General features: G+C 42.7%; 1 protein-coding gene across 1 annotated transcript in view; it reads right to left on the reverse strand.

The window, feature by feature from the left end:
- ATP10B (ATPase phospholipid transporting 10B (putative)) overlaps positions 1-14,801 on the reverse strand; it is a 223,478-nt gene that overhangs the window by 22,680 nt on the left and 185,997 nt on the right. The window contains exons 16-18 of the mRNA XM_029216255.1: positions 8,725-9,049; positions 5,805-5,881; positions 4,332-4,457 (exon numbers count right to left, since the gene is read on the reverse strand). Coding sequence (XP_029072088.1) covers positions 4,332-4,457; positions 5,805-5,881; positions 8,725-9,049 — 528 coding nt within the window. The remainder of the gene's footprint in view (positions 1-4,331; positions 4,458-5,804; positions 5,882-8,724; positions 9,050-14,801) is intronic.

Below are 14,801 nucleotides of genomic sequence, written 5' to 3' on the forward strand. Positions count from 1 at the left end.
AGAAATGTAAAACTGTCACTGTTTGCAGATGACATGATACTATATATAGACCATCCTAAAGATGCCACCAGAAAACTACTAGAGCTCATCAGTGATAAAGTTGCAGGTTACAAAATTAACGCACAGAAATCACTTGTATTTCTGTACACTAACAACAAGAGATCAGAAAGAAATTAAGGAAACAATCCCACTTACCATCGCATCAAAAAGAATAAAATACCTAGGAATAAACCTACCTAAGGAGGAAAGAGACCTGTACTCTGAAAACTATAAGATGCTGATGAAAGTAATTAAAGATGATACCAACAGATGGAGCGATATACCATGTTCTTGGATTGGAAGAATCAATATTGTCAAATGACTGTACTACCCAAGGCAATCTACAGATTCAATGCAATCCCTATCAAATTACCAATGGCATTTTTCACAGAACTAGACCACAAAATTTTATAATTTGCATGGAAACACAGAAGACCCCATATAGCCAAAGCTATTTGAAAAAGAAAGAGCTGGAGGAATCAGGCTCTCTGACTTCAGACTATGCTACAAAGCTACAGTTGCCAAAATACTATGGTACTGGCACAAAAATAGAAATATAGATCAAAGGAATAGGCTAGAAAGCCCAGAAATAGACCCACACACCTATGGTCAGTTAATCTATGACAAAAGAGGCAAGAGCATACAGTGGAGAAAAGACAGTCTCTTCAATAAGTGGTGCTGGGAAAACTGGACAGCTACATGTAAAAAAATGAAACTAGGACATTCTTTAACGCCATACACAAAAATAAACTCAAAATGGTTTAAAGACTTAAATATAAGACACGACAGCATAAAACTCCTAGAAGAGAACATAGGCAAAACGTTCTCTGACATATATCGTACCAATGTTTTCTTAGGTCAGTCTCCCAAGGCAATAGAAATAAAAGCAAAAACAAACAAATGGGACCTAAAGGAAACCATAAACAAAATGAAAAGGCAACCTACATACTGGGAGGAAATATTTACAAACAAAGCGACCTACAGGAGATTAATCTCCAAAATATACAAATAGCTCATGCAGCTCAATATAAAACAAACAAACCAACCAGTCAAAAAATTGGCAGATCTAAATAGACATTTCTCCAAAGAAGACATATGGATGGCCAAAAAGCACATGAAAAGATGCTCAACATCACTAACTGTAAGAGGAATGCAAATCAAAACTACAATGAGGTATCACCTCACACTGGTCAGGATGGCCATCATCAAAATACCTACAAACAACAAATGCTGGAGAGGGTGTGGATAAAAGGGAACCCTCTTGCACTGTTGGTGGGAATGTAAATTGATATAGCCACTATGGAGGTTTCTTAAAAAACTAAAAACAGCTACCATGTGATCCAGCAATCCCACTCCTGGGCATATATCTGGAGAAAACCATAATTTGAAAGGATACACGCACCCCGGTGTTCACTGCGGCACTATTTACAACAGCCAAGACATGGAAGCAACCCAAGTGTTCACTGACAGAAGAATGGATGAAGAAGAAGATGTGGTACATGTATACAATGGAATATTACTCAGCCATAAGAAAGAACGATATAATGCCATTTGTAGCAACGTGGACCTAGAGATTGTCATACTGAGTGAGAAAAGTCAGAGAAAGACAAAGATCATATGATATCACTTATGTGGAACTAAAAAATGATATAAATGAACTTACAAAATAGAAACAGACTCACGGACTTTGTAAACAAACTTATGGTTACCAAAGGGGAAAGGTTGGGGGAGGGATAAATTAGGAGTTTGGGATTAACATATACACACTATATAAAATAGGTAATATAAAATATATAATCAACAAGAACCTACTGTATAGCACAGGGAACTCTACTCAACAATCAGTAATAACATGATTACTGTTATTATTACTAATAGCATATATGGGAAAAGAATCTGAAAAGGAATGGGTATACGTATATATATAACTGAATCACTTTGCTATACCCCTGAAACTAATGCAACACTATAAATCAAGTATACTCTTATATAAAACAAAAATTAAGTTAAAAAAGGAATAATCCAATTAAAAATTGAAACTGTATTAATCCTTAAAAAAAAAAAAAGAATACAAGGTTCCTGACCTCCAAGACAATATTTATGAGCAGGCCCTTTGCAGAAGAAGTTTGCAGAGCCCCGATTTAGACCGTAAGCCTCATGAGAGTGGGGACCACGTGTGTCTAGATCTCTGCTCTATACCCAGTGCCTGATAATGTTCCCGACACAGCAGATGTTCAATAATTATTTGAACAAACTAAGTACATCTTGGTGGTTCTGTTGTCCTCACATGCATCCTGGAGTTTTAACGTGAAAATGTGTTTCCTTCCACAGGTCGTGTTAGGACCTTGTGCGTTTCCACTTGCTCTGCCTGGCTGGAATCTCTGCACCCCGGGGAGACCGTATTGAACCCCGTGATGGCATCGCTGAGACTGGGCGCCTGTTTTTCCTCCCAAGAAGCCACAGTGCAGTAATTAACTCACTGTTCACATTTCAGAGCAGGCAGGGTTTTAATCCCCTCGGAAATTGGTTTCGGACATGGAAGTTATAGTTCTCCACCCTCTAATTGCAAAGGGGAGATAATAGGGCATCAGTATCGCCATTTCGATCCCGGTATTGAGCTGGAAATACATATCATTTAAGCTCTGAAAGCATGGCTGGCTGGAAACGTTTCCTTTTCTATTCCACAAATTTAATGCAGAGAAGAGGCTGTGCTTATTCAAAAAAACGATTCTCTTGGAGGCAAGGAAAAAACATTAAACGGGGGCATTTTGAATTCTAACTACACAGTCTTTCTGGTCAAATAGAGACTTGTTTGCATGGGCTTGCTGAAATAATAGTACCATCCAGTGTATGGAATTTACATTATTTTTTGTCATGCTGCTTATTTACATATACATTGAACTTTGCACAGAAATGCCTATTCCCGAGTCAGGGTAACTGTGACTTTCCTGAAAGCAGGCCTGGGAGAATGGAGTGAGAGGAAAAAATATATGCCATTTCGTAGCTGCTACTTGGCTACTGTGTTTCGCTTCCATCACTCTGGTCTTAATCCTCCCTTTTTCCTTATGCAAAAAGGAATTGGATTCTATTTGGAGTCTCTTGGGGATTATTCAAAGGTCCTCAGGCTAGATAATGAAAAGCGCAGGCCCTGTTCTCTCCCTTAGTACAGCAGTGCTCTGACTTCTTCCTATGCCCATTGTTAATCGAGGGCTTTGCAAACAAGAGCCTCTGACAGTTTTAATACCTCAGTTGGTGTGTGCCTGCTTTGGGCCCTTATCAACAAGACAAAAAACACACATATCTTTCAGAGAAACAATCATACCTTCAAATGATTGTATAGTGCTCCGTGCCATCCAGAGCTCTGATGCTAAAACCTCTCGATAATACTTCTAGGGACAGAGAGAGTCCTATTCTCCCCATATTATGGATGAGGAAACCAAGGCTCAGAGAGTTGAAGTAACTCTTTCAAGTTTACAAAGCATACTAGAGTCACGCAAGACTAAAACCCAGATGATCACCCTGCTCTAAACATTTTTGCTAATGTATATCTTATTTAGAAGCCCTTGTTGGGAATGCCGGCGATGTTGAAGTGATACACAGGGTCTTGTGTGGAAACCTTCCCCCTCGGTCTCCTGAGGGTCAGGGTTCTGCTCTTGCCTATCCGGGTGACTATCTGGGGAGGAAACCTAAGCTACAAGTTAGGCGAGTTGTTCTTCAAATCCTTCTTCCTTGCAGTCAGAAAAGAAATCTCATTTATGGAGGCCCTCTAAGAGTTACCACAGCAGCAACAATGATAAAAAGAAGAATGGCTAACTTTATAGGGTGATCACTAAGCGCTGATCACTCTCCATACAAGCTGTCAGTTCATCCCCATGGCAAGTGTGCGAGAAAGGTACTATTACCATCCCCGTTTTAGAGATGAGGAAACTAAGGTGTGAAGCCATTACCAAATACAGGAGCCTCAGTTTGAACCAAATCTGATCTGACTCCAGAGTGCTCACGCTGCCTCCTATGTGCCAGGTGCGTGCCAGACAGTATTGCCAATGTTGACGATAACCTCACCAAATAGTACTAGCCCCATTTTATCAAAGACGAAATTGAGGCTCAGAGAACTGAATTATCTTGCCCAAGGTCACTGAGCTAGTAAGGGACAGTTTCAGGATTCAACATCCAGGTTAGCCTGACTTATTTCCTTACATAGAGATGCTTTGTCTATTTCAGCGGGGAGAGCTGGCTGTCCCCTGGCCAGGACTCCCAAGGCTCGGGTGGGAGGTTACCGCAGGGCTACTCACCACGTTCTTGTAGAAGTAGTACGCCACCATCCTGGCCAGGCGTGAGTAACACCAGTGTCCGTGCACAAGCAGCAGCTTCTTGAGGTGTCTGAAGTGGGAGATGGCAAAGTCGCTGGACATGACGGCCTGAGAGGGCAGAGCAGACACATCAGCTTCCATTCACTGCTGCCAGTGCACCAAAGAGGCTCCCCTGAGGGTGCTGCTCTGTTCTGGGTCCACAGGCGGTAGGGTCTAAAAGACCCTTTGTCACGTGTAGCACCCTTGGGTGGCTTTATGGACTCTGACACCCCACCCTCTCCTCTGGGAAATGCAAATCCCACTAGAATCCAAGGAGGGCAGGTCAGAAGGGACCAGTGGTCTGGTCTGGCCCTTCACCTCCTTCCACTTATCCAATAAGCATTTATTGTGAACCAGTGTGTGTTGGGCACCATCTAGGGATGTGATGGTTGACCAGAGAGTAGGGGCTTCCATGCAAGTGATCCTCAAACCTCTCAACACCCTTGGCCACCCACCAAGGCAGGCCATTTGCTCCAGTCTCATGTGGAGCTGATGGATGGATAGCTCTTCCTTTCCATGGAGCTGAAATGTGTCTTTTGCCCTTGGGATGACTCAGAAACAAGGCCCAGTTCATAGTAATTTTTTAGAGTATGAGGTTTGGACGTGCCTGGTTATAAATCCTGGTCCGAGTCTTGGTCAGGGCGTTTAGCCGCTCCCAGCCTCAGTCTCCTCATCTGAGAAAGCGGAATAACAATCCCTCACACACAGGGTGGCGGCTGCTGGAATTAGCTGGGCTAATAAGCGAGAAGTGCGGATAGAGCGCTGGCCTACGATAGACACTCAAAAGGTGACGGTGTTCGCTCCTCCCCACCAACGAATTTAGGCACCACCTAGTGTCTGCACTGGTGGTGGGAATACACTTGTTAATGATTCAGAACCCCAAGGTGGGGTCTGTCTTAATGGGAAACATTAGCAGCTCAAGTTAGTAGGTTTGTTCCAAGCTGAATTTGAGTAATTTTGGTACACTTTTAAGGTATACCAAGCAACTTACAGGTCCATCTAGCCATCACGACTCAAACGGCAATTGAAAAATATTTTCCGATGTCCTTACAGCTGTCACTGCTCACGGAGGGCACTGCCAACTTGGATGTGGGTGGAGGTTACAGGGAGGAAGCATGGAATCGGGAAGGCTTTGTTTTCCCTGAATGGTTGGGTACTAGTTGGCTTTAGAATATGGGTATCGCCAGCTGTCTATGAGAAGCCAAGCATCTTTGATCACTCTCTTTATTCTGAAGGACTGGGCAGTAGGGATGTGGTGATGGAGGTTATGTATAGGCAAGGATATCTGTCTTTCAGATGGTAATTCTGCAAAGCTCTTCAGTATAAATACCTCCAACACTGTGGGGAATTGCTTAACTCACTAATAAGGATAAAGGAGAGTAAGAAAGTAACAAGTAGAGTTGAAGCAAATGGTACCTGCATGCCTTCCTGTCCAGATATTCCAATCCCAATATCAGCAGCTTGAATCATGCTTACGTCATTTGCTCCATCACCTGAAGGGAGAGAGGTCATGAGATCCTGGTCCAACTGCTACGTGACAATGAGAAGTTTTATACAAGTGGCACTAGATCGTCCCTATTTTATGCACAAGTGAATCCTTTTCATGTTGCTCTGAATAGTCCTATAGGAAGAGTCATTGCTACAGGACTTCAGCCTGAGAGATCTTTTCTTCTTTGGACAAGAAGCCCTACTCTTTCTTTATCATTTACCAAATATTTATTGTGTCTTTTTTTTAGGTACAATGTTAGGTATTGGGAATACAATGGTATGTGAGTCTTGGGCAGTGCTTTACAGTTTGCCAAAAAGGCCTTCTTAGGTGTTACAGTGGGCTTCACTGAGAAGCAGATGGAGAATTAGAGCAACACAGGGGCTCGGCAAGGGTAATCCAGGTAGTGAAGGGACCCGGAAGCCCTGGAACTAAGATCTTTCTGTTTCCACGGCCAGCAAACCTCCCCTCACTCAGTATAACGTATACTGACCGTACGTATCAAGACAACTGGAATGCTGGACAGCTAAATCATCAGAGATTGTCAGTGGTGTCCAAGGACAGAGACAATGTTCAGTGATGTTTCTAAATAGAGGAACGTGGGATTGACTCATTTTTTAGGTTGAGGTACATTGAGTCACTTTGGGTTCCCAGTCAATGAATCAGTTGATTCAGGGAACTGGAGGTTAGGGCATGGAAATACATACACACACATGCCACCTTTTATACCAGCACCGTCAAACAGATTTTCCTGTGATAGAAATGTCCTATAGCTTTACTGTCCAATTTGAAAACCATTAGCCCCCTGTGACTACTGAAATGTGGCTGGTGAATTTCTATTTAATTTTAAGTTTAACTTTAAATAGCCACATATAACAGGTGGCAACCATGTTGGACGGCACAGCTCTCAACAGTGAGGTCTTCCTCACGAGGCTGGCTTTTCCAGACTATGATGCCTTATCCATCAGACTAGAGTTTAGCAAACTTTTTCTGTAAAGGGCCAGATAGTAAATATTTTAGGCTTTGTGGGCCAAGAAGCAAAACTGAACAACTGTTCCTGCTGAGAGGCAAATCGTTTTTACACATTTTACTATTAAAAGCACAAAAACCATTCTTCGCATCTCTACAGAAACATGCAGTGGGCCAGTCTCAGCTTGAGGGCCATGATTTGTAGACTGAACTGGCTTCATCCTTCTCCTTCTCCTGGCGCCACCTGTTTTTCCAGTGGGTTCTCATAATGATCTGCAAGTCAATTTATATGAGATATTAGAGAGAATATGGATTTGGGGGAGAAAATTTCCTTCTCCTAATTATCTGGCAACAAAATTCATTAAGCTCAAAAATTGTGTCAGTGTAAGTTGCTGTTATTCTTCTAACGATGATTTTTTTTTCCTTGATAGCACAGCAGTGCGTGATTTTCATCTTCCCCATGGCAGAACAAATCCACCCTTTAACCTCTTCTGTTAGCAAGGCGGTGGAAGCAGAGGTGTGGAATCCCGCCATTTCTTGCCCTGCTGGTTTTGTTTCTGCTGCTGTGGCAGTGAAGCCAGTCCCTTACCTCTGGGAATCAATCCCGGGCTATTGCCTTGAACGTGTCTGAAGTTTGGAAGAGGACAATTCAGGGAATACAATTAGGATGCAGTTGCTAAAGCTCTGCTCCCTCTATTCTTTCTGCCCACTCCCTCTTTTTTTTTTTTTTTTTTTTTTTCTGGTTTTGAACTGCTTTTACCTGAAGACCAGGAGAAAAGGGAAAAAAAAAAAACAAAAACCCACCAATGTAAAGTAGGCCCCTTATTTGAAATGCCAGGAAAGAAAATCTCTTTCCATGTCTTTGCAGGAGGAAGAGAACCTGAACCATCTGTAAGAATGTCCTCACACAAAAGCAACGTTTACCATGTGCTTGGTATGCGCTGGGCATGGGATGGAACTGAGTAAGACTGACATTGCCCCTCCACTCAAGAAACTTCTGGTCCCCTGAGCAGCCCAGCACTGAAGGCGTAACAGTGCTGTGGAGCTCTGTGGGAGCCCACGGAGTAAAGGAATATTAGGCGGGATTGGAGGAGGTTTTACAGACGAAACGGCTTGAGCAAAGGTCAGGAAGCGAGAGAGGACGAGGCTCCTGGAGAATGGTAAGCAGCTTCATGTGGTTGGGACATGGACTGCTGAATGCCGTGGGGAGGAAGGTGGCTGGAGAGATAACGGAGCCCAGATCGTGAAGGTTCTTGTAAACCAGCTTTGGTTGTTCCTGGAAGGTTTGAAGTAAGGACCCTTAATTTCTCTGCCTCCACCATGGCTAAAATTTAATCCCCTATGAGAAATTCTTCAACAGCCAACAAGCCAGCGTTTGCTGAGGGTATGCTTTGTGTAGAGTCTTACATTGAGAAATGAATATACAACACTAAACGTGGGACAAGCTTCACCTTTTAGATCTCCCCACCAGCCATCAACACTCGACAGAATATCAAGTCCACAGGCACCTGAGGTGCGTGGTGTTGTGCCATGTGTTAAGTATTGAAGGGCACATGGTCGGCATCCCAGAAGTGAGTGGGCCTGAATGTATATTGAGCTCCCTGGATATTCTGAACTTGAGGCCCCTCTTGCCTTTGGCCTCCATCCAAGTCCTGACTTTTCCTTAGCAGACCTGCTCATCCTGAGAACTTGGATTTGCTCGCCCACCCTGCTTAGCTGCTGCTCACCTGCTGACTGCCACATCTTGATTGTCACTTTGAACTCTCTCCCTCTAAGACAGTGACCCTCAGCTTGAGCATCCTGACGGTGATACGTGACCCCTCACCTCTGGTCCAGAGTGGGCTTGCCCAGCATCCCCCCACATCTCCGCATGATGGGTACCTATGGAAAGGGTCATGGCTCTTAGCCTGTCTCGCACCAGCTTGACGAGCATACTCTTCTGGAGTGGGGTGGAGCGGCAGCACAGGACAGACCGGCAATACTGGGTCAACTCCAGAAATTTCTCCTCCAGTTTTCCCTGGAAAATGGCATTCAACGTCTTCCCATCGATGACCAATCCAACCTCTGGAACTGCAGCTCCTGAGGCGGGGGGTGGCATCACAGAAGGTAGGCGGAAGAACCCAGAGAGCTTGTGGTCCGGCTTCTGTGGTCCATGAAGTTGCTTTACCTCTTCCAATACCAAGTTGAGGATGGATTCACAGGTTTCCTATAAAGAGCAGAATAATGAATTTGGTGTCAGTAAGCAACATTAGAAACAGGTTAAAAATGTCACATTATCCTTTAGTTAAAGAGTTATAAAACTCTACCCCCATAGAGATGACCCGGGATTTCACTCTCTGATTTTGACATTTCTCTGCAATATTTCAAACAGCATCAAAGCAATAGTAATTTGGAAACAAATTAATGGCCAAAATAGGAGAGACAGCTTGGGAATGGGAGTGGAGATAGCACAGCGAGATGGGGGACTTTTACAGGGATGATAGAATGTAGTAAATGATACTGATATGATGGCAAATGATGACAATGTGTCATGCTGGTATCCTACTTTCCATTTCTCACAAGTCATTTCTGTTCTCCTTTGTTCCTCAGAACATTCCTGTGTGGTAGGTAGGGTGAGTATTACTGACTTTAGTTTCGAGATGAGGAAATTGAAACAGTGAAATCCTTAGCAACTTGCCCAAGGTCATCTCGAATTGTGGCTTCTTAACTGAAAAAATACATTGCGTGTTTAACCGTTTGTATAAATGTATTGGTCGTACTGGTTAAAACTGACCATGTGGGCTTCCCTGGTGGCGCAGTGGTTGAGAGTCCGCCTGCCGATGCAGGGGACATGGGTTTGTGCCCTAGTCCGGGAGGATCCCACATGCCGCGGAGCGGCTGGGCCCGTGAGCCATGGCCACTGAGCCTGCGCGTCCGGAGCCTGTGCTCCGCAACGGGAGAGGCCACAACAGTGAGAGGCCTGCGTACCGCAACAAACAAAAAAAACTGACCATGTATGTGAGTCTTACTGAGTTTTTCTGATGTTTACCTTGAAACATGGTGAAGAAATTATTTCCTCTTATCAATTCTCCTCCATTACTTTTGATTGTATCAAAGATAAAGACACATCTTGGATCTAAAGATATCCTTAATACCTCTTTCACTTGTTTAAACATCACTTTTAAATAAAGATAGAGAAAAGTGGTGGCAGTCAGCTGTATTATCGATTTTAATTTCACTGTTCTGTTCACGGGGTCTTTATTTAGCAGTGTTCTTATATCTGTGGCAAGGGGTGATGATTTTTCATTTACTTTAGTGCTGAAAAATCTTCTAAAAATAAGTTTTGAAAAGTTCAAAGTGAGTCTATTTAAATGAAATCATTAAATAAACAACAGTATAGATAATATGTGGATTTAGGCAAAAATCGTGGAGGTTGTTCTGAAATGACAAGTTTGGAGACCCCTGATCGAGAAGCTTCTGAGAATATTTGGAATAATTTCTTCTGGAGTGAGTAGGACTGCAGCTCATTATTCTGGAGGCTTCCTTTAGGGGATGCTAAACTGAGCACTGCAAGCAAGAGGATGTGCACAGGACCTAGCGGGGCCACAGGAAGTAGTTCAGGAGCAGGTGGTTATACCCGAAGCACTTTTCTGGGAAAGAGATCAAGGTAGTCCTTTCTGGAACTTGGGGTTGGCACACAGTATATACAGGCATACCTTGGAGATATTGTGGGTTTGGTTCCAGACCACTGCAATAAAGTGAATATTGCAATAAAGTGAGTCACATGAAATTTTTGGTTTCCCAGGACATATAAAAGTTATGTTTAGTAAGTATACAATAACATTATGTCTAAAAAAACTGTACATATATTAATTAAAATACTTATGGCTAAAAAGTGCTATCATCTGAGCCTTCAGCAAGTTGTAATCTTTTTCCTGGTGGAGGGTCTTGCCTCTATGTCCGTGGCTGCTGACTGATCTGGGTGGTAGTAGTTGCTAAGTCTGGGGTAGCTGAGGCGATTTCTTAAAGTAAGACAACAATGAAGTGTGCCACATCGATGGACTCTTCCTTTCATGAAGGATTTCTCTGTAGCCTGCAATGCTGTTTGGTGGCATTTTACCCACAGTAGAACTTTCTAAATTGGAGTCAATCCTCTCAAACCCTGCTGCTGCTTTATCAACTGAATTCATGTAATATGCTAAATCCTTTGTTGTCATTTCAACAATCTTCACAGCATCTTCACCAGGAGTAGATTCCATCTCAAGAAACCACTTTCTTTGCCCATCCATAAGAAGCAACGCCTCAACTATTAAAGTTTTATCATGAGATTGCAGCAATTCAGTCACATCTTCAGGCTCCACTTCTAATTCCAGTTCTCTTGCCATTTCCACCACATCTGCAGTGACTCCCTGCACTGAAGACTTGGACCCCTCAAAGTCATCCATGAGGGTTAGAATCAGCTTCTTCTAAACTCCTGGTAGTGTTGGTATTTTGTCCTCTTCCCATGAGTCACAAATGTTCGTAATAGCATCTAGAATGGTGAATCCTTTCCATAGGTTTTCGATTTATTTTGCCCACAACCAGCAGAGGAATCACTGCCTATGGCAGTTATAACCTTATGGAATATATTTCTTAAATAATGACTTGAAAGTTGAAGTTCCTCCTTGATCCATGGGCTGTAGAATGGATGTCATGCTATCAGGCATGAAAACAACATTAATCTCATTGTACCTCTCCATCAGAGCTCTCAGTTGACCAGGTGCATTGTCAGTGAGCAGTAATATTTTGAAAGGAATCTTTTTTTCTGAGCAGTAGTAGGTCTCAGCAGTGGGCTTAAAATATTCAGTAAACCATGCTGTAAACAGTTATGCTGTCATCCAGGTTTTGTTGTTCCTTTTATAGAACACTGGCAGAGTAGATTTTAGCATAATTCTTAAGGGTCCTAGGGTTTTCATAATGGTCAGTGAGCATCGGCTTCAACTTAAAGTCACCAGCTGCATTAGCCCCTAACAGAGTCAGCCTGTCCCTTGAAGCTTTGAAGCCGGGCACTGACTTCTCTCTAGCCATAAAAGTCCTAGACTGCATCTTCTTCCAATATAACACTGTTTTCTCTACATTGAAAATTTGTTGTTTGGTGTAGCCACCTTCATTAATGATCTTAGATCTGGATAACTTGCTGCAGCTTCTACATCAGTACTTGCTGCTTCACCTTGTACTTTTATGTGATGAAGATGGTTTCTTTCCTCAAACCTCATGAACCAACCTCTGCTAGCTTCAAACTTTTCTTCTTCAGCTTCCTCACCTCTCTCAGCCTTCATGGAATTGAAGAGAGTTAGGGCCTTGCTCTGGATTAGGCTTTGGCTTAAAGGCCTGTTGTGGCTGGCTTGATCCTCTATCCAGACCACTAGAACTTTCTCTGTATCAGCAGTAAGGCTGATTCACTTTCTTATCATTCATGTGTTTATCGGAGTAGCACTTTTAATTTCCTTCAAGAATTTTTCCTTTGCGTTCGCAGCTTAGCTAACTGGCACAAGAACCTAACTTTTGGTCTGTCCCAGCTTTCAACATGCCTTCTTTACTAAGCTTAATCATTTCTAGCTTTTGGTTTAAAGCTAGAATTTCTAGCTTTTGGTTAAAAGCTAGAGATATGCAACCCTTCCTCTCAAACACTTGGAGGCCATTGTAGGGTTATTAATTGACCTAATTTTGATATTGTTGTGTCTCAGGGAATAGGGAGGCCTGAGGAGAGTGGGGGGAGATGGAGCAACCTGTTCGTGGAGCAGTCAGAACACCGACAACATTTATCAGTTAGGTTCGCTATATTATGTGGGTGCAGTTCGTGGTACCCTAAAACATCAAAGAACACTAGTCACAGATCACCATAACAAGTACAGTAATAATAAAGAAGTTTGAAATACTGCGAGAGTTACCAAAATGTGACACAGAGACCCAAAGTGATCAAATGCTTTCGGAAAGATGGCGCCAACAGACTTGTTCAATGCAGGGTTGCCACGAAACTTCAATTTGTAAAAAACAGTATCTTCAAAGTGCAATGAAGTGCAATAAAATGAGGTATGCTGTCAATTCCTCCAACATGTGACTGCAGCAAGTCACTGGAAATATAAGCTTCAAAATAAAATCTCTGAATTTACTTATTTCAAATTTTCTGTGTAATAATCATAATCGTTACCATTCATTTAACATTCAGTATCTGTCAGGTACTGAGGCAGGCAGCCTCTAAGATGGTTCTCAGTGATCTCCATCTCCTGGTATTCATGTCCTTCCCTGTGTAACCTCCAACCCTAGAGTGTGGTTATGACTAATGACTCCTTTCTAATGAAGAGAATTCTGCAAAAGTGATGGGATGTCGCTTCCCAGGTCAGTTTATCTAAAGACTGTGGCTACCAATCTTGGCAATCTTTCTCACTCTCTCTCTTGAATGGCTTACCCTGGAGAAAACCAGCTGTCACGTTGTGAAGCAGCTCGGTAGAGGGGCCCCTGTGGTGAGGAACCCAAGCCTGTCAATAATCATGTCCGTGAGCTTGCAAGAAGGACTCCTCTCCATCACCAAGTGACCCAACCAGTTGAGCCTTTAGATGAGCTCACATCCCTGACCGATAGCCTGACTGCAACCCCAGGAGAGACCTTGAACCAGAGGTACCCAGCTAAGCTGCTCCTGGACTCATAACCCACACATACTGTGGGATAATAAATGTTTACTGTTTTCAGCTGCTAAGTTTTGGGGTAATTTGTTAACTCATATAAATGCAGTGCTAGTAAGTATTGTTCTTATGTGAACTTATTTAACCCTCCCAATAGCCTCTGAAATAAATCTTTTCAATCCCTATTCTACAGATGAGAAGAATGAAGTTCAGAGAGATATGGTATCTGGATCATATTACGCCTTCAATATATGTTGTTAATAATAACAATAATAGTTGCTATTACCAGTTCCTATCTAATACTATATAGTCCCTTCTAAAATTCCTTGACAGATCAACATTTCCAGTGATGGGTTAGTAATTTTCTCGTGTTATGGATGAGAACCCTGAGTTCTAAACAGGTCCCATAGCTTGCTTATAGCTTTAAGATACATAACAAAGAAACCATAGCCCTAAATCAATTTATATTGAATCAGGCAGATTAAAACCCTTGGAGGAAATATCCACCAAATATGTAATTACATTAAACTGGGGTTTAAATAAGTCTGAGATTTAGAATAGGTTTCCCCAGTTTCTGTCTTAACATATCTCTGCACCTACTACTTTCCCAAGGGGATGAGAAGGCCTAATTTTCCAGGTTTAGTGGGCCTGGGGGTGTAGGCAGGGTCCAACATTCAGGTACCATCTTGGAGGGTTGTGGACAGCTTTAAAATTCTTGACAGTGACTGAGCTCAACTTGGAACGTGGCCCACAGTTCCTTGGGAACTTTGGCTAATTAATCAAGAGGCATCTTCCGCTTCCTACAGGAATGCATTGCATTTAACAGAACCCACAGAAGCCCACTCTATCCCCCTCAGGAGCACTCACAGGCTTGTTGATATCCTCCTCCTGGAATCTGCTGGAGTGAAATGATCATTGCAAATGGAATTTCCATTGCAAGTGGGGCAGGCAGACATCCACACTATTACAGGGATCAAGCACTCAAGCCAGCTGCAAATTTCTTTCTTTCCTAGGCGTCATATTAACGCCAAGATTTCCCTGAGAATAGTTTCATTTTGAAAATTCATTGGGGTTTAATCTAATCATGGCATTATCTGTTCACCTGACAAGAAAGTAAGTGATTTTCCCAATTCATCTAAAGGGCCTCTGGCACTTTTATTAGCATTCACTACCTCTTTAAAAAAATCTGTGTACGTGGATTCTTCATGGAATGAAAACCAAATTGAAACCTGTAAAAGTCTCTTCTGGGTCCAGTTCAGCCCCAGGCAAAAGTGAAGGAGTGAGATTGCATCATCCTTCCTGCCTCTCTTTCTGCGC

This window comes from Monodon monoceros, unplaced genomic scaffold (assembly GCF_005190385.1).
Source record: "Monodon monoceros isolate NGI ecotype Baffin Bay Population unplaced genomic scaffold, NGI_Narwhal_1 Super_Scaffold_12, whole genome shotgun sequence".
Classification (NCBI taxonomy): domain Eukaryota; kingdom Metazoa; phylum Chordata; class Mammalia; order Artiodactyla; family Monodontidae; genus Monodon; species Monodon monoceros.